We start from the raw sequence: 19,969 nt of genomic DNA on the forward strand, positions 1-19,969 counted from the left end.
TATCAACTTAAATATTTCTGTTATCTGATACAAACTTAAATATTTATATGGTATCAGATATCAACTTAAATATTTATATGGTATCTGATATCAACTTAAACGTTTAAATGGTATTGCATATCAAATATTTATATGGTATCCAATATCAACTTAAATATTTATATCAGATATATCTATGGTTTCAGATATCAACTTAAATATTTATATGGTATTGGATATCAACTTAAATAGTGAATTACAGAGACCAACCATGACCTATTGCTGGTTTAATGAACTTTGCACTTTATTAACATTTTAAGTCTAAATCTAAAGTACATTTTTATCCTCAGTGTCTGCACCACCCTGATCAAGTAACCCTAACCATGATCCAGTTACAGTAACCCTGATCCAGTTACACTAACCTGACCCACACCATTTTGCCCATTTTTGTATACAATGACTGGTGTCCACAGCTGTGAATTACTGTTCTCCTGATCTGCAGACAGACAGCAGCAACATTTTCAAACGTGGTCTGAAGATTTGAGCCACTAAGTACAGCAATGTGCATGAATCCAGAAAAATTATTGTGTGTGTGCGTGTGCGTGTGTGTGTGTAATATATAATGTATATAATGGGGGGTAACTGTAATTTGACTTGTGACTTGCGTTAAACCCTTTATGAACTGATTTGAGAAAACCCTATTCCGTGCTAATATTTTTCACCAGGGTTGCTGGAAAGAAGCAGGTTTTTATTTTTTTATTTTTTAAGTTGCTTTCCAAAAACGTGACTGCTGAAAACTACACCCTTTTCCCAGTAACATCACATTTCAATATTGTTAGTGAGGACACAGTGTGAAATATTCAGCTCTTCCTACACTCATGCTAATGTTCCCAGAACTGATGAAATAGTCAGATTGAGTGAACTGGAAAGCAACATGATCCTCTAGTTTATGGCCCTGCCATGACTCTCAACCCTGTTATTTGAGTTGTGCTGAACAACCAAATGGGTTATTGATTTTCTACTTTCTTTTGTTTTGTTAAGGATTGAAGAAAAGGATTGATTGCTGGTCATGGTGGCCGACACAATGGTAGTGTTTATATGGGAGCAGTGTTTATATAAGCATTGTTTATGAGAACAGTGTTTATACGTATAAGAGCAGTGTATATATAGGAACAGTGTTTATATAAGAGCAGTGTGTATATATAGGAACAGTGTTTATATAAGAGCAGTGTTTTATATTGGAGGAGTGTTTATATAGGAACAGTGTTTATATAGGAACAGTGTTTATATAAGAGCAGTGTCTATATGGGAGCAATGTTTATATAACAACAGTGTCTATATGGGAGCAGTGTCTATATGGGAGCAATGTTTATATAACAACAGTGTTTATATGGGAGCAGTGTCTATATGGGAGCAATGTTTATATAACAACAGTGTTTATATGGGAGCAGTGCTTATATAGGAGCAATGTTTCTATGTGGTCTGTGTTTATATGGGAGACAGTTCTAACTGCTGTCTCGGATATGCATGGAATGAATCTTGGTGACTACACATTTCTATATCAGGCTTACAACAAAAATGAAGTGGTTGTCAAGACTTTAGGGGTCATTCTTATGTCAGTACAGGGTATTTTCTTGGTTAGATGAGGGCAAAGGATTTATGCTACTGAAATTCAAGAGAGGTGCAAAGTAAACCCATAAAAAACAGGCTATAAATAAAAATTTATATTTTAAGTCAAAGGATATACATCACTTTTTGTTTTTGTTGATTTTCCATAATTATGTACAGTATATGTATATAAACAAATGTGTAGCATATTAAATTGTTTATGTATATAAACAAATATGTGTAGTATATTAAAGTATATACTTAATTAGTATTAAACATGTGTAGTATATAGCAAATCCATGTTTCGAACACACAAAAACACAGTTGAAAGTTGTCATTATATTGCTTCATTGTGTCACATGGTTTGTGTAGCTGTGTTTGTTAGCAGATATTGTAATGGCAGCTGTAACTTTACAGCAAGGTACAATCGTTTAAAATACTAATGCTAAGCCACACAGTGATATATCAGAACAATGAGGCAGTGAAGTTAGGGTTAGGCTAGGTTTAGGATTAGGGTTTAGGTTTAGGGTTAGGGTTAATTTTCCAGGACTGTTTAGTGAGATCTTCCTCTCGTGTTCCTCGTGGCTGGAACCAGTCTGTCAAATGACGTGTTTCTTGTGTGTGTTTATATTCACATTTATTTCAAATGTGAACATAAGTGAGTTGTTATTATAATGTTATGTCTCTTAAGTAAGCTTAATCAAGAAAACAGAATATTCTGCTGTCTGGACATATGCATAAGCAAACATCTGAGAATGGCAATAGCTGCAACAGCTCCCACTGTGCAGTTCTCTCAGAGTTTGGTATTGCTCCAGCAATGACATAATACCACAAAAATGTGAGAACTTGTAACCTGCCCAGTTCCACATCACTGGGGGACTCCAGCATCCATGGAGCTAGTGGATGATATTAGCCTTTCTTTTCTGGAACACAGATGGTTTAGAGCTCTGCTCGTGGTAGTCAAAACTCTGATTCACAGCAAAATGTGACCCCTTCATCATATTTGATTTGATTTGGTCATCTGGTAAAGGTTGGGGTTCTTATTAAGGTTTGGGGTTCTTAGTAAAGGTTGGGGTTCTTAGTAAAGGTTGGGGTTCTTAGTAAGGGGTGGGGTTCTTAGTAAAGGTTGGGGTTCTTAATAAGGGTTGGGGTTCTGGGTAAGGTTTGGGGCTCTTAGCAGAGGTGGGGACTCGAGTCACATGACTTGGACTCGAGTCAGACTCGAGTCATTAATATTAAGACTTTTGACTTGACTTGAAAATATATTCAGAGACTTAGACTTGACTTGGACTTTTACACCAATAACTTGGGACTTGAATTGGACTTGAACCTGTTTACTTGCAAAGACTTGATTTTTTTACCCCAAATCTAAATTTTAAAACGCATATTAATATTTATAAAGTGCGTCCCATTAATTTCATTTCTGTCCTTCTGACGCAGAACGGTGTTACACCAGATTCTGTGACCGTCGAGTTTTGTGACCACAGGGGGCGCTATTGCACAGTTTCTGTTCAGAGGCACAAGTGCTTTACGAATGCTACGTAAACTACGCTGATGCACTTTCTTTACTCGTTTTGTTGGTGTCCACGAGCCAAAATATGACAGATTTGTTTATATTTACATTTTATCGTCTCTTAATTACAAAATGTACTTAAACAAGATTTACCATCCCCTCACCATTGCAGCCAACAAAGAAATCATGAATGGGATGTACAGGTGAGCCTTTTTAACTGGGGTCACCAATTCTGACGGCAGCCATCAGAATATGTGACCCCACTGAATCTCCAGGTAACAATAGTACACCGTGACCCCACAATAACAGAAAACAATGAAAAAATAACCCTAACCTTTTATTTAGTCTAGAATAACCATTCGTAATGACAGCATCTTGCTTACGATGAAGCTTGCTATTTTCGTGTAAAATGATGTAACGAAACATTCTTGTTTAAGTACATTTATGTAATTAAGAGAAGATAAAATGTAAATGATCTGTCATCTTTTGGCTGGCGAACACCAACAAAATGAGTAAAGAAACGCATCAGCGTAGCATTCGTAAAGCGTTGGTGCCTGTAAAAAAAAAAAAAAGACTCGAAAGGACTTGAAATTCCAAGTTTCAGACTTGGGACTTGACTTGACGGTTGCCTGTCTTACTCGAGACTTGACTTGAGTTGACTGTCTTTGCTTGAGACTTGACTCGGGACTTGAGGATAAAGACTTGGACTTACTTAAAACTTGCAAAACACTGACTTGGTACCACCTCTGGCTCTTAGTAAAATTTGGGGTTCGTAGCAAAAGTTGGAGTTTGGGTAGGGGGATGCATATATCTACTGCCTCATGCATTTTGCTCTTAGTACACATAGTCTAAATATTGTGGGACTATTGTTGCCGTGGAGATGCTTCTGCTGTGGTGATTGTACCAAGCAGGAGGTGTCAGAAAAGTTACCACAGGGACATTGTCTAGTGGTGGCCAAACACTCACAGATCCTTTTTGTGGTCCTTCGATATGAACTCTTCGTTCTTTGTGAAGCAAAATTCACAAATACTGGATTGTTCACTGACTAACTGGGAACTTAGCTGGGTGAGAACTGGGAGTGTAATAAGATAGTTTTACCATACTGATGATGTATTCTTACAGTTGTTGATGCTTCTGGTGATTGGATCATTGTAGTCATAGAGATGTTCTGGTGAATATCATATCATAGCATATCATGGCATATCATAGCTGTGGAGATACTGAATGTAACAGAGCATTGAAAACTTTAGTATTGCTTACTTTAGCATCCAAAAATATATGTGTTCACCACATATATCAGGAACAGCTGTCTGTGTAAGTTAGCATATCTGACAGAGCAAAAATGCTTTATGACTGTGGCCTACTTGAATCCCTAGATTTCATTGATAAGAGTGCTGTGTTCAGGTAAAAAAAAAACTAACTTTTGTGTTTATAAGAGCTTAATTGTCACGCCCCTCGACCAGGAGACTTCACTTCCCAGAATGCTCCACCACGCTGGCAGAGCTCCTCTTCTCCTGATTATTTCTAGTCAACTGTTGCTCATTTATTCTAGACTATATATGCGCGTTAACTTCATTGCCAAGTATTGCCAACTTTTCTGTAAGCAAGTATACTAACCGTTTATATTACTATTTGATTCATGGTTGGATCTGGTCTGTTTTGCATGTTTATTATTGTGATTGCCTTTTCAATACTTTTGCTTGGATTAATTTACCTGTGACTCCCTGCCCTATTTACATATACTGTAGATTATCCTGTTCATTAAACCAACCATCTTACAATCTGCAAGCATCTGTGTTCCCATCATGTACCCAGCGTCACAGAAATTAATGACCACATGTCACTATAACAAGATCACTGGATGTAGGAGCTGATGAAGTAGGAAACATCATTCAGATTGTTCCCACTATTGCACCATCACATGCATGAAGATGCGGTTTAATATGAAACCAGATCAATAATATGTCTATTTAAAGCAAAGCAGTACATAACTGAAACAGAAAAAAGGGAAAAAGTGTCATGATAGTGTTGTGCATCCCTCCTCCTTAAAAGTCTTCAGCTGCAAGCTAATATAGACACTCTGGTTATGGTTAGTGTAGGGTTAGGGATAATCTAGGGTTATGGTTAGTCTAATATTTTCTTTGTTTTTGGGAACATTTGCACTAAATATCTCATCAGAACTTGTCTGGACACAAGTGGTTTTCGCATTAGGCATAAGGACAGTTTCACGTAGGGCTACGCCCCCCTCTCCTAGCTGTCACGTAGGGCTACGCCCCCCTCTCCTAGCTGTCACGTAGGGCTACGCCCCCCTCTCCTAGCTGTCACGTAGGGCTACGCCCCCCTCTCCTAGCTGTCACGTAGGGCTACGCCCCCCTCTCCTAGCTGTCACGTAGGGCTACGCCCCCCTCTCCTAGCTGTCACGTAGGGCTACGCCCCCTCTCCTAGCTGTCACGTAGGGCTACGCCCCCTCTCCTAGCTGTCACGTAGGGCTACGCCCCCTCTCCTAGCTGTCACGTAGGGCTACGCCCCCTCTCCTAGCTGTCACGTAGGGCTACGCCTCCTTCTCCTAGCTGTCACTCCGGTGTCCCTGTTCCTCGTGTCTGTGTTGTTCCCAGCCCGTTGATCCCGCCTTGTTGTCTGTCTTCATGGTTTGCCCTCGTCTGCCACGCCCGTGTCGTCATTGTCTTCGCCTGTGTCTTGTCTAGTTATGTGTATTTATAGTCCCTGTGTCTCCCATGTCGGTAATCGGTTGTTTTGTGCTATGGGTCGGTTTGTACTCTGTTCTTTCGGTCAGTGTTATTATTCGTTCATTTGCTCATTCGGTGTTTTTGGTGTCCTTTGTTCCTCGAGCGATCTCCGTTTGTTCCTGCCTGGTTTGCGTGTTCTCCGTGTATTGTCGTCATGCCTGTGTACATTTCATGTTCAGACTGCCTGCCTGTTATGACCCCTGCCTGTTATGACCCCTGCCTGTGATTACGACTCTGCTCATGGAATTTCCATTAATAAATCTCGCTCTCCTCAGCGTTTGTGTCCGCCTCCCTGTTCTGCGTCGCGCAGAACGTTACAGACAGTTAAGAAAATACCTCACTCTCTCATCTTTACTGGATCTAGTTGTGTGTGTGGGGCCACAGAGTGATCTGACTTGGACACATCATTTTCTCTCTTGATTGTTCTCTGCTTGTTTTCACTGCTGTGGGGTAGCAATGCTAACAGCGGTCTGGCTTTTGTTTATGAACAAATGAAGTCAGCAGAATCTGGGGAGACTCACTAGTGCGGACAACACTGGGCTTTTACACAGGCTGATCAGTGTATAGCATCTGATGTGTGCTCACGTGATGCAGACTATGGAGGAGGGGGTTGTGGGTAATGTGATCCAAAGGCGGCTCCCAGAGCATTGCCCTGATTTGCTGTGTCACTCTACTAATTACTTGTATCAAGGGCTAGCCTCGTTGAACATCCCAACATAGTGCCTTTTAACAAACTTCACACAGATATGTCTCTCTTGTTTAGATGCTTATTCTTCAGTCTGTAAGCCACTAGTCCTTGTAATAATGACATCAAACAGAAATCTGTACAAGTCTATAATAATCTTGGCTTGTTTTCAGCAATACTTAAAACTGATGAAGATTTGTATTTGAAGAAATGTATTTTGTAAAAGATCACAAAAAAATAATGGGTTATTAATAAAGCTCATGAAACGATTGTTTTATGGATTGATAATCTTTTATAATCCTGGTGTGTTATAACACCACTATTGTGGCTATTCTCTGTCCAACCTTCAGTGTAAACTTGAAATAATCTCAGATGGTGTTAATCTGATGGTGTTAGTCTGCTACCAGAGGAGTCGCCTAGCTTGAGGAATACAGATGCCTCGTGTCATTAGGAACAGACCATCATCGTTGTGTCTGCCACTCAAAGCTTCCAGGACTACTTTTGTTTTCTGCAAATGTTTTGGGAAATTCCTAAACCAACCAGCCGAGACACTAGCCACAAGAATAGGGAGAGCAGGTTTGACCTCTTTTACCGTGTTTTTGTAGTGTTTGAGTTAATATGAAGGGGGTTGTCCAAGATATGTACTGTGAGACAGGAGAATGATAATCCGTGCGACCCAGCTCCTTGAATGAAAATAATCTGTGCTTTCTGTAGTACTTTAAAAAAATTATACACCGTAATAAGATTTTATCTTTGGCTCATTCTGTATTTCTATTTTTGTAATAGATATAAATCATATTATACTTTGTTCTTGGATGACATTCACAATGTAGTGAGTAAATGAGGTCTTGATAAGACTGCCTTATCCCACCACTCCAGGGCTGCTAAATCTAGTCTCATGAGACTTGGAGTAATTCTATTAGATGATGGTAGCCTTGGCAGACAGTAAGACAGCAGGTACTGTGTTAGTGTTCCTCAGACAGTAAGACAGCAGGTACTGTGTTAGTGTTCCTCAGACAGTAAGACAGCAGGTACTGTGTTAGTGTTCCTCAGACAGTAAGACAGCAGGTACTGTGTTAGTGTACCTCAGACAGTAAGACAGCAGGTACTGTGTTAGTGTTCCTCAGACAGTAAGACAGCAGGTACTGTGTTAGTGTTCCTCATACAGATGAGCAACACCACTGCATGCATTGGTTGCTCTTAGGCTGAGCACCCATTACATGTTACCCAAGCACCCGTTACAGGGTTGCACCTGTTACAGGGTTACCTAAGCATCTGTTTTTTTCATTAACTGTGAGTATTATCATTTTTGAAGAAGCTGTTCATAGGTTCATACCTATTGATCACATGTCACATTAGTGTTGGGAATTGGCAATCAAGTATTAGGAATAAGGATTAAGGAATTGGGAATACGGAATTAGGAATAAGGATTAAGGAATTGGGAATAAGGAATTAGGAATAAGGATTAAGGAATTGGGAATAAGGAATTGGGAATAAGGATTAAGGAATTGGGAATAAGGAATTGGGAATAAGGATTAAGGAATTGGGAATAAGGATTAAGGAATTAGGAATAAGGATTAAGGAATTGGGAATAAGCCATGGCTGCTGCCTGGCTGTGGTTGCCTCATCACTACCGTGGCAGGCCGTTTGTTTGAGATTGAGAAATACAACCCTAGTAACCCCAGTAACCATATTTCATACAATGGAAATATACCCAGTAGTTGTTTAATTTAGGGATTTTCACATTTATGTAGATTAAAAAGGGTTAGGGGTTAGGGGTTGGGGGTTAGGGGTTAGGGCAAAATGATGAGAGGACCTGAGGATGTTTTCCCATTGGTGGAGAACCAACAGTCTCCCTCGACCATCTGTACCCTCAGTGGTCCAGAGGAGCAGACGGTGAAGACTAGACCTCGCAGACCACAGAACCACTCCTTACTAATGTAGCCTTTGGATAGGTAGTGTGTCCTCTTAGAACGATGGACTAATTGAAGCCCAGTACTATGGTTCTTCACACTAGGGCCATAGCTTCTGTCAAGAAGAGGGAAATAAAGAAATACACAAACAGAAACATTGTTTTATACAAACATAATGTGTTTGCAAATAAGTAATAATGAAATAAAAATATAGAAACATTAATAAAATCATAGTAAATGGACAAATTGTGGTAGAGTTCGGTAAATTACACACTCTTTGTGTCTGTCTTTCTTTTTGTCTGTCTCTGTATCTCTGTGTCTCTGTGTCACAGTTATTTCAACCCCTCCTGTCGGTCATGTCCTTTTTCATGTGTTTGTGTTTTGGTTTCCTTTTGGTGTGCTCTTATTTTGAAATTTCCTGGTTGTGTCTTACTTCACGCCCCTCCCTTGTGCTTGGCTCCCTCTTCATTGTTTTAAGGTGTGTCTCGTTTGGTTCCTTGTTTTAGTCAGTTTATTTAAGTTCTGTGTTCTGTCTCTTGTTTTGTGGGTTATTGTGAGTATTCTTATTTTATATATATATACACACACACACTGTCAGTGTTAGTTGGTGCATTTGGGTAATGTTTGGTTTCTCTTGGTTTAATGTTAGTGTACTGTGTGTAGCTTGGTTTGTCTTGATTATTTTGTTAATAAACCTCAATACTGTCCGCACTGTGCTCATCCTCCAATACCCCAACGTTACACTCTGTCTCTGTCTCTCTCTCTCTGCCCTTGGCATATGACCTCATTCACCCCAACTCCCTGATGATTTATTGCTAATGGTGAGTGCTCAGGCTAAGTGCTCATGACTCCATAAAGGACAATCAATAAAGAGAAATAAAATAAATAAATAAACTTTTTAAAAGACCCATATTTATTGCAAAATTCTCAGTAATGTTAGATAATGTTGGTAACCTTTCACTGATGGAACTCCACCTCACACCCTCTCACTGATGCCTACAAACAGAGGAGTAGTAAACCTTTTACTCCACCCATTATCTCTCTCTCTCTCTCTCTCCCTCTCTCTCTCTCATTGTCTCTCTTTTTGCCAAGCTTACTGAGTGAGCATGATGGGTGGTGGGAAAGAGGGGTCATGAGGTCATAGGTCACTCTTTGGTTTTGGGCTCCCTGCCTTGTCTATTTTGGTTCTGAGGCCTGAGATTTGCTGCTACCCACTGTCTACTCAGCAGAGATCTCACCAGACAGCAAAGCAAAGTCCACTGAGTTCACACAGCTCAGTTTAAGACAGAGAAACACAGGAGGTGGGCAGTGTGACACACGAGCTGCACAAGTCTGTGCTCATTTGTAACACAGTAGTGAAGTAGGGAATATGGGGAAAAGCTTCTTATTTTGTTGTCTGCACAGAGATGAACTTGAATGCATTTCTTCAGTAGTGTTTTTGTGCAGTGTCTCTAAGTCTTCCATGTTTTGATGTTCCATACTGTAGATGAGAGGCCATCCAATACCCATGCACCCCGCTCTATGGCTGGTGACCTCAGCAGCTCCTTAGCTCCTTTGATTGGTGAACGCAAGTCTGCAGTACCCTCCCACTCCAGCCAGCCAATGCTGTTCACCTTTGACATGCCTGTCCGCCACTCCCATGGCAACCTCTCCAACAGCGCCCCACAGGATTACCTCCTTCTGCACCAGTGCATGAGCCGGAAGAGTGAAAACACTCGGTAAGGGTTGTGATCTTTGGAGGCCGTTGTGGGGCCTTTGGTCCTGAAACACTCTCACACGGTCCACACAACAACACGCTAACAGTAAAGCCACACACGCAAGCAGTAAAGCCACACACGCTAACAGTAAAGCCACACACACGCAAGCAGTAAAGCCACACACGCTAACAGTAAAGCCACACACACGCAAGCAGTAAAGCCACACACACGCAAGCAGTAAAGCCACACACGCTAGCAGTAAAGCCACACACGCAAGCAGTAAAGCCACACACGCTAACAGTAAAGCCACACACGCTAACAGTAAAGCCACACACGCAAGCAGTAAAGCCACACACACGCAAGCAGTAAAGCCACACACGCTAACAGTAAAGCCACACACGCTAACAGTAAAGCCACACACACGCAAGCAGTAAAGCCACACACGCTAACAGTAAAGCCACACACGCTAACAGTAAAGCCACACACGCAAGCAGTAAAGCCACACACGCTAACAGTAACGAAGGACGAATTTGCAGCAACTGTGTGATGCTATCATGTCAATATGGACCAGACTCTCTGAGGAATGTTTCCAGTACCTTGTTGAATCTGCCACAAAGGATTAAGGCAGTTCTGAAGGCAAAAGGGGGTCCAACCCGGTACTAGCAAGGTGTACCTAATAAAGTGGCCAGTGAGTGTATATACTCTTACAGCAGTTATAGTGTACTAAAAGCACTTATAGCAGTCATGTTCCCTGACCCTAACCCAACCCTGTAGAATTTAACACGCAAGTCCAACATTGAAGTGATCACAGGGTTGGGCAGCACTGATCATTTTTCTTACAGTGTGTGTCCATTATTGTTTAAACTCAGTATGCACTGCATTCAAGAAACACACCTTTGCATTAATGCAAAATTATACATTTTAAAAGACCTCTTGATCTGATGTGAGTTTAATGTTAGATATTGTTGTTTTAGAAATGTGTGAAAATGTCAGATATTTCTTCTTCTTTTTCATTGCACAGTATGTAATGCTCCCCAGTATCTCAACATTAAAGTTTGTGTTGTGTTAGTTTGCATATTCATGTGATAAAGTGGAATGTAGTCCAGGGAGTTTTACTACATTTGTACATTACCCACTTTTCCACTAGGGGGAGAGGCCAATCGCATGTACTGTCTTATTTCTACCAGGAGTTCAAGCTTCTCCCAGGTGTCGCGTGGGAGTCTACTTGTGGGCAGTGACTCAGCAGTTCAACGCCTCACTCACGGTTTCTCCCAGTGTTTAAATGGGACTGGCGCTACGTCTCATGGCTCCTCTAGTCTTCCTCAGCCCAGCAAGCCACAGCCCCTGGGCTCCCCCCAAGATGCCGGCTATGTCCTGCCCCGTGCCTACAGCTCTGAGGGGCCTTCAGAGCTTGAAGCTGAGGAGGTCTACACCTACAAGACCCCCTGCAATGCCCTGGCTAGCTCTCACTTCAACGAACAGCGACCTCCAGACAACTATAACTTGCCTACCACACCTGGCTCTTTCTATCAAATCCCCCGCACATTCGATAGGAACCACAATGCTCTGACACCATCCACTGCAGACCTGACCAGCGTTCCTCCACCCAGGCCGCCCAAACCCAGCCAGAGTTCAGATACACATTGGGGCAGCCCCCAGTCTCTGGGGGGGCAGAATGGAGAAGTGTCCAGTGTGTCCGTCATCCCACGGAGGAACACACTACCAGCTGTGGAGAACATTAGACTTCACAGAGGTACTGTGGTGAAAATAACAGTAGTAGGTGAAGTAGAAGTAATAATAATCATAATCACAATAATCATACTAATATACACATTATATGTATGAGTGTGTATTTTTAAAACATTTCTTCATGGTCCGAAACCCATCACAGAAAAGATTTCCTTCCATTGATTGTTCCAGATATTCATTGGCTGTTCTCACTCTAGTTTGCGAATCTCATCTGTTTCAGTTTCTTTTTGGGGGATTTTCGTTCACATTGTTCCCTGGCTGCTTCTTTTGCTCCTACTGTTCATCTTTCTCTTCATCTCTCTATTCATCTCACTCTTTCTTCCCTGCTGTTTATTCTCTCTTCAGTTCAATGCTCACGTCTGATTTGAAACAAAGAGGCAATCTGGCACAGGCTGCTCTGATCTGCTAATGAAATTCAAGCCACGCAGACGGCCCCAGAGTGGAAAAAACAGACACGCAGAGTCCTTCCTGGGCCTCTGCAAAGGGTCTGTGCTCTCAGGCCAGACCAGAATGTCTGGAAAAAGAGGAAGTGACCTTATGACCCTTAGTCACAGTCTAGCTTGGTCACAGTCTGTTTGCACACCTGTGTCTGCCTGCCATGTTCTCAAAAAAGGCTCATCATGAGGTAGCGGAGTGAGCCACAGAACATTTCCGAGAACATTTTAGTAATTATATTGAGTTAGGCATCAAAAAAATCTGTTTCATTTGACTTTTGTGTTTCATGACATATCAGAATCTATGACATAGGGATAGGTTTTATGATATAAGGATGTCTTTTGCTTCTCAGGATCTTCGTTTGAGACCAGCAGTCATCAGCGTCCAGTCTATTTCAGTAACTCTGGCCAGTCTGTAGAGTCTGTTAATGATGGCTTCAGTTCCTACCTGGTAAAGCATTTTTGTCATCTCTATATGAGCTTTGCTTACACTACCCTAGAATCAGAAATGGCACTTTAAAGACATACAGTGACAGACCATATGTATTATGTCGTACTCAGACTCGAGTACTGTATTTGACCCTGCTGTGTTTCGGTGACATCTGATTCTGCTCCAACTCTTTTGACAGAGAGCAAAAGGTCCCCTGACCCGTTCAGATAGTGGTGACTCGGAGGATAACTATGTTCCTATGAACGCCGGCTCGTCCTCCTCCCCTCTCAACGCTGCCCTGGCAGACAGCCCCAAGAACAGTTACATTCCCATGAGTCCTGGCCCACACCACTTTGACTTCCCGGGGTTCTCCGCCACACTGCCTGCTAGGAAAGGTAGCACAGCCTCCTTGTGCCACCGGCCGGGCCGGCTGAGTGATGTCACACCACCGCCAATCAACCGCAACCTTAAACCCAACAGAAAAGGTGAGTTACATATTCTTATCCAAGGTTGGAGTTGGGGTTTGAGTCTGTATTTGGGACGGGGTTTGGGTTTTTTGTTAAACCCAACAGAAAAGGGGAGGAACATATTTTTATATTTTCTTATGTTTGCTTAGGAATCCATTGTTTTATGTATGCATATGAATATTTTTTCTTGTAACTATTTTAATGGAACTTTTAGTGAATATTTTCATGACATCACTAAAGTCATCACAGAAAACATGCTCAAATTCATGCATTGTATATAAAAGCTAATTTTACCGGTAATTTCTTTATCTTTGCCAGCAAAGCCAACACCTCTGGACCTGAGAAACAATGGTGTCATTGACGAGCTGCCATTTAAAAGTCCTGTTACAATGTCATGGAGCAGACCGATGTAAGCACCAATACATGCCCCTTCATGCCATTCAAAGTCTGACTGGACTGAATTTGTAATAATATAATTGGTGCATATTTCATCTAAGAAAGATAAACAATAGAAAAAAACATCTTGCACATCATCTGTTACTGTATTTGTGCTTATAAGACATTTTCAACAGGGACCCTACAAATCAAGCCCCTAACCCTAACCCCTAACCCTTATTTTGTGTGTAGGCCAGTTCTCTCCTCACAGCACTGCCGGCCGGTCTCCACCCAGAGCATCACCAGCACAGACTCAACCGAGAGTGAAGAAAATTACGTGGCAATGGTGAGGACAGCGGCAGACCTCACCCTGTATTTGAGAACTAGACACACAAATAATCAATAATAATTACTATATTCTTTCAGAGATGGATTCAAATATCAACGTTTTAAAAGTAATTTATTAATTTTTTTATTCACTTTTGGAAATATGTTAGTTTTATCCAGGATTTGGAAGTCTGTCAGTGGTTAATGTTGGCGGAGTTTACACTCTTACCCCTTACATACCCCATGAATACCCCATAAATATCCTGTATATCTAATCTCCTGAAAATACTGAGACTGAAATAGTTTTCACGGAGCCAGAGGAATGTTAACTGGGTAAGAATGTGTTGAGTTAAAGCTGTTGCAGATTTGTTCCACGTAAATGTATGCTAAAGCTTTAAAGACCTGCACCAACAACACCAGTAAGAGGCTTGATGTCTAACTCCAGAGTTTTTTGCCTTGTGTCTGTGGGTAGCAGAACCCAGCGTCTGCCTCTCCGGCAGTGAGTGAGGCCAGCAGCCCAGCGCCCAGGACCTGCGGAAATGTGGATTATCTGGCTCTGGACTTCCAGTCGAGTTCCCCTGGTCCACACAGAAAAGTAAAACATCTCTTCATGTTTACGTGACATGACAGCAGAACACAGACCATGCTGACCATTCAAGTGAATGACCCAAATATAGTAGTGTTTATGCACTTGTACAGGTTTGGATGTGTTTATGCACTTGTACAGGTTTGGATGATGGGAGGAGGGATAGTTTGTACTAGAGGTGTATTCAACTAAGGATTTTCATAGTCTAATCTGATTCGTCAGATTTTCCCTTTAGTCGACTAATAGTCGAATCAGGGTTTTTTTTTTTTACCTAAAGCACCTTAAATGGGATCCCGTTCTCATTCAGCACTTTTTTCCACTTCAAAGTAAAAACCCAAAACACTCAGATAAATGAATAAACATGGTAGGTTGGCTTTATTCAGCTTTTATTTATTTATTTATTTATTTATTTTTGTATGAAACGTTAGAGAACATTAACCGTCAGTGCGCAGTGCGCATATCGAACTGTCAGACAGGCACTGTGCAAAATGTCTTAAATAAAATATGCCTGCCTGAAAATATTTTTAAAAAATTGCTACACAACAGCAAAAGAAATTATAAGTAAAGGTTCAAGTAACGGGGTTTAAAAAGCAAACAACTACAAAAAAATGTTTTGTTTTTTTTTTTCGCCTTACGTGTTTTAAATGGTACGCCATGTTGCTTGTTGTCGTGCGAAATGAAAGACGTTGATGACATAACTTGCACTTTACTTTGTTTGATTAATCTTTATCTTTTTCAAAATACTTTTGAAGGTTTTTAGTAGCCATTATAATCTCGGCAGATGCTGAATATCCTGTAGCGTGTTCAGCTCTGCTCATTTGGATTGTGCAACTGCAGGGTGTGATTTATTAATGTGTAGTAAGGAAGATGCCTATTGTTAATGCTTACACATCACTTAACAATATTTATTAACAGAAATTAGGATGGTTTTATTTGACAAAAGGCTATATATAACAAAAACAAATACATTTCATGTAACAACTAATTCTTAGCTGCATCCTTGGGCACCCCCATGCAGTTAGAATGGTACATTCGACTATGATGTTCATAGTCCACTAGGGGGTATAGTCGACTATAGTCGAATCAGCGACTATTGCAGGTCACCCATAGATTGTACAGGTTTGGATGACGTACAGGGTTTGGTTGGTCTATTGTGCTCCTTGCCCTACATGGTCCTTAATGTCTGTCCAATATCTTGCAGCCCTCCACATCTTCAGCTACATCGGAGGAGAAGGTGGACTATGTACAGGTGGACAAGGAGAAGACACAGGCGTTGCAGAGCACCATGCAAGAGTGGACAGATGTGCGACAGTCCAGTGACTCTACCAAAGGCATTAAGTCCTGACTGAGCGTTAACATGTTAATGCTGGTCACACAGCACACAGGACCCTGCTGGACTAACCACGCAGCACACTGGACCCTGCTGGACTGGCCACATCTCACATGGACATACCTTACTAAATGGAACCCAAAGCCATAAAAATAGTTATGACCAGAAAACAACAAAAAAAAACTATAGCCATCAAAGACCTGCCTCGCCACATAACTGGCATGTCAGTATATCTTCTGTGATGAGATTTGTGGGGGTTAGAACTGTGTTCTGTTCAGAGGTGAGGGAGTTCACTCTGACAAATTTCCAGTCAAACTGAACTGCTGTCTGTTTCATTGATTCTGAGGAAAGTTGAAAAAGATTTTCACTGGTTCAAGAGAGACACTATAAACGCCAAATTCATTTGTGTTTAGATTTGAAGAGAAATGTTTTAATATTTTAAAATACAGGCTGGGCTGTGTGTTGATATCTGGCCTCGTGAAGGTATTAAGCTACAGGCTGTGATTTGAGAGATCTACGCTGCACCAGCTTTAGTGTTCATGTGCATGTTCGGTGAGGAAGACAACCAGAACAGAATATATTTCAACATTCCGTCTTGGCTTTATCTCTTATCCTTGCCAAAAGGTGTGGTCAAAAAAACTTTCTTTCAGACTATGTGTGTACATCAAATACAACATGAAATGCAAGAAATCGAATCAATATTGAAATGGTTCTTGAGTAAAAGGTGATTGAATCTGCACATTCTCTCGCCCAAACGAACCTTTTACTATACTGGATTCAGACATATTGTAAAATATGCCATTGGGTGTCAGTGTTGCTTTCACATTGGTTTGTTTGACAGTCAAATGAGACATATATAGAAAACCCTAACCCCAGAAAGCACATGCATTCTTGTTTTAAGCTATTTTGTTTTCTTTGTCGATTTACTTATGAATAAGAATATTTCTTTGGGAGTTACAACTACAAGTGCAGTTCCAGTATTTCCAATTTCCACTCATGCTGAACGATCCTGAGCCATTAGTAATGTTTAACCCTAACCCCTAACCCCTAACCCTCCTCGACTCCAGGTCATTCTCCCTGTTTATTGTGCAGCTCTGTGGATACTCACATCTAATGCTTCACATACTAGCAGATTAGGGTGATATGCTGGAGCGGATTAGGGTGATATGCTAGAGCGGATTAGGGTGATATGCTGGAGCGGATTAGGGTGGCATGCTGGAGCGGATTAGGGTGATATGCTGGAGCGGATTAGGGTGATATGCTGGAACGGATTAGGGTGGCATGCTGGAGCGGATTAGGGTGGCATGCTGGAGCGGATTAGGGTGATATGCTGGAGCGGATTAGGGTGGTATGCTGGAGCGGATTAGGGTGGTATGCTGGACCGGTTTGGGGTGGTATGCTGGAGCGGATTAGGGTGGTATGCTGGAGCGGATTAGGGTGGTATGCTGGAGCGGATTAGGGTGGTATGCTGGAGCGGATTAGGGTGGTATGCTGGAGCGGATTAGGGTGGTATGCTGGAGCGGATTAGGGTGGTATGCTGGACCGGTTTGGGGTGGTATGCTGGAGCGGATTAGGGTGGTATGCTGGAGCGGATTAGGGTGGTATGCTGGAGCGTATTTGGGTGATATGTTGGTCCATGTGTTGGTGGTTTGCTACTGTGAAATCCCACAAATAACCAAGAACTATTACAATTCTTCATGATACAAAAACATTCATTCAGGTTGTGCTGAATTTCTAGAGAAGACTCAAGATTGGAAGCTCTATGAATTACAGATATATTTTGCATATTTAAGGCAGTGCTGAAGATCCGATTGCTTGTCAGGACTTGCATTACAGAACTGAAAGAATACAGATATAGTGCCAATTATTTATAATTCCTGGATTAGTGTTACTATGCATTCTATTTATTTTGCGTTCTCTGTGGAAACCCTGCATGCAGTTCCTATTTTCAACCTCTTTATTTTTTATCAGTGATGTTCTTCTTCTGCTCTGACTACAGTTAATATCTTCAGCTACATATAACAAAGAGTCAACACAGAAAAATGTTTTTTCTAGTCAGGGTTCATTTTCAGTGGTAGGCTGGGACCTCCAAAATCTGAATTTGTGTTGCCTTTAAAGAACAGGTAATGTCTTGAGACATTATTTACATTTTATGTTTTTGAACATTTTATTATGTAATCATGATACTCATAAGTCATTTTCTATTTATTATTTGTTACATGCATTCATACTTGTTGAATATTCTGAGGGTTCTGGTCTAGAGTTTCTCTTCATTCAGCTCCTCTGGCTTGTGTATAGATCAAAAACACTTTTGTCAGTGAAGATTACCAATCCACACTTTTGTAACCCTTATGTTCTGAACTTTGGGAATAACTTTCTATAGTATTGTTGCACTGGCATCATTCTCGATGGCTGATCTGTGATTCTGCTGAATGACTGAATGACTGAAATGGGTAATTTCCATACATTTGACTATAATGAAAATGAACCCTAATGTCTTGTCCTGGAAAAGTACTTTGAGTGAACTGAATATCTGTATTGTGTAGAGTAAGCTGTAGTGTATTGAAAGACTTGTTGTGTGACCATTATAAAAAATGTTCAAGTTTTACTGAGATCACTTTTTAAGTCATATACACCTTGTTTTATTTCCACTACTACTGTAACGAATTTCCCTTCTACTGCTTGTGAATTAATTTATTAATTTATTTTGAGTGTTCACCAAAAATGAGCAAGAACGAAAATTTCTGGCTCTGCTATCATTAATTTATGCGATGTCCTGATTTTGTGAAGCAATATGCCAAGTAAAGCCAGTAAAAAGGTGGTACGTTTGGGATACACAAAAAACATTTTGTTATTCCGTGATATTATATACTCAACATGTTGACAAAAATAAACTGCAGTGCAAGCTAAATGTTTAATTGTCGTATGTACAGAAATAACCTTCTACATCAATTGAGGACCCTCTTAATGCGAACTATAAGATTTGTTAAGATCCTACATATTTAAATGAACATGAATTATCAAAACCACTGCCATTCTCAGTTATTTTATTTACATAATTTTTAAACGTTACATAAAGCTAATACAACTAAAAGCAACGCAATTGAGAATTTTTGTTCATTTTTTAAGCTTTAGAGTTGATTTATTAAGCCAGTAAAATCTTGGATGTAATGCTAAAACACGCCTTCTCCATGAACGTGCAAATGGCCCTCGCCACTCCCTGTGATGGCCTGAAGGTGAACACAACTACCCTCTACTGACCCCTACTGGCAGCCACAGACATTATTCAGACGGTCGTACAAACCATTTCCCCGATCTCAGGGATTCACTATAATAAACATGTTTTCGGGAGAATATTGTTTTCTTCACTTTTGCTAGTCAGTGCTGGTTACTCAGTTATGGATACACACATATTCTATTTCTGAAACGTTGCCTTAGTTAGTGATCTTGCAAGAGAAGCAAGCCATATTTTATACTTTATAATTAGCTATTGACTTCAATAGCTATGGTTTGGGATGTGCACAACGTAAAACAGGTTTACAGTAGCTACTGTAGATTTATGCATGACCATATTAGAAGAAAACATACATGAGTTATTTCTTATTTCATGACTTATTAAAACATGATTTATTTCTGATATAATTTGAAATATGCCTGTTTATCGTAACACTCAAAAGAAACAAACATCTGAATATATTGAATATTTAGAAGACTCACTCGAAAACGCTTCTGTACTTCTACTGTTAGTCGTCGCTTTGCTTGTACTACACTTTGCCATCAGCAGGGGGCGCCGATGAAGCATCATTGTTGCTTGAATGAATGTTGTTGACGGTGGTATTTAAAACAACGAAACGTCCTGTCCTGTATATCCCTAATATTCAGCACACCTACCATTAATTTTTCTGAGGAACCGGATAATCAATATTTTTTGTTTACACACATAACTTCAAGAACATGATGTATGACCAATTTTATTATTAACACGTTCAATTCAAAATAAAACCATTTTGCGATGTCCGGCACATCTGCAAAATATATTCGATAAATATTCAAATATATGTCGAAATGTACCTCTAGTCGAGTTCATTCCCAGTGGCGACTGCTTGTCCGTGTAGTTCGCCCTTAATGC

At 40.7% G+C, this 19,969-nt stretch overlaps 1 protein-coding gene across 3 annotated transcripts in view; it reads left to right on the top strand.

Moving 5' to 3' along the window:
- gab2 (GRB2-associated binding protein 2) overlaps positions 1-18,751 on the top strand; it is a 42,015-nt gene extending 23,264 nt beyond the window's left edge. For 2 of the 3 annotated variants that reach the window (XM_076976873.1, XM_076976874.1), the window contains exons 3-10: positions 9,932-10,163; positions 11,330-11,895; positions 12,679-12,776; positions 12,955-13,240; positions 13,541-13,631; positions 13,850-13,943; positions 14,397-14,519; positions 15,712-18,751. In XM_076976873.1, the coding sequence (XP_076832988.1) occupies positions 9,932-10,163; positions 11,330-11,895; positions 12,679-12,776; positions 12,955-13,240; positions 13,541-13,631; positions 13,850-13,943; positions 14,397-14,519; positions 15,712-15,855 (1,634 nt within the window). In that variant the 3' untranslated portion in view covers positions 15,856-18,751. The remainder of the gene's footprint in view (positions 1-9,931; positions 10,164-11,329; positions 11,896-12,678; positions 12,777-12,954; positions 13,241-13,540; positions 13,632-13,849; positions 13,944-14,396; positions 14,520-15,711) is intronic. The other variant, XM_076976872.1, reaches the window with a different exon arrangement.
- The last annotated feature ends 1,218 nt before the right edge of the window (positions 18,752-19,969 follow it).

Source organism: Brachyhypopomus gauderio, chromosome 16 (assembly GCF_052324685.1).
Source record: "Brachyhypopomus gauderio isolate BG-103 chromosome 16, BGAUD_0.2, whole genome shotgun sequence".
Taxonomy (NCBI): Eukaryota; Metazoa; Chordata; class Actinopteri; order Gymnotiformes; family Hypopomidae; genus Brachyhypopomus; species Brachyhypopomus gauderio.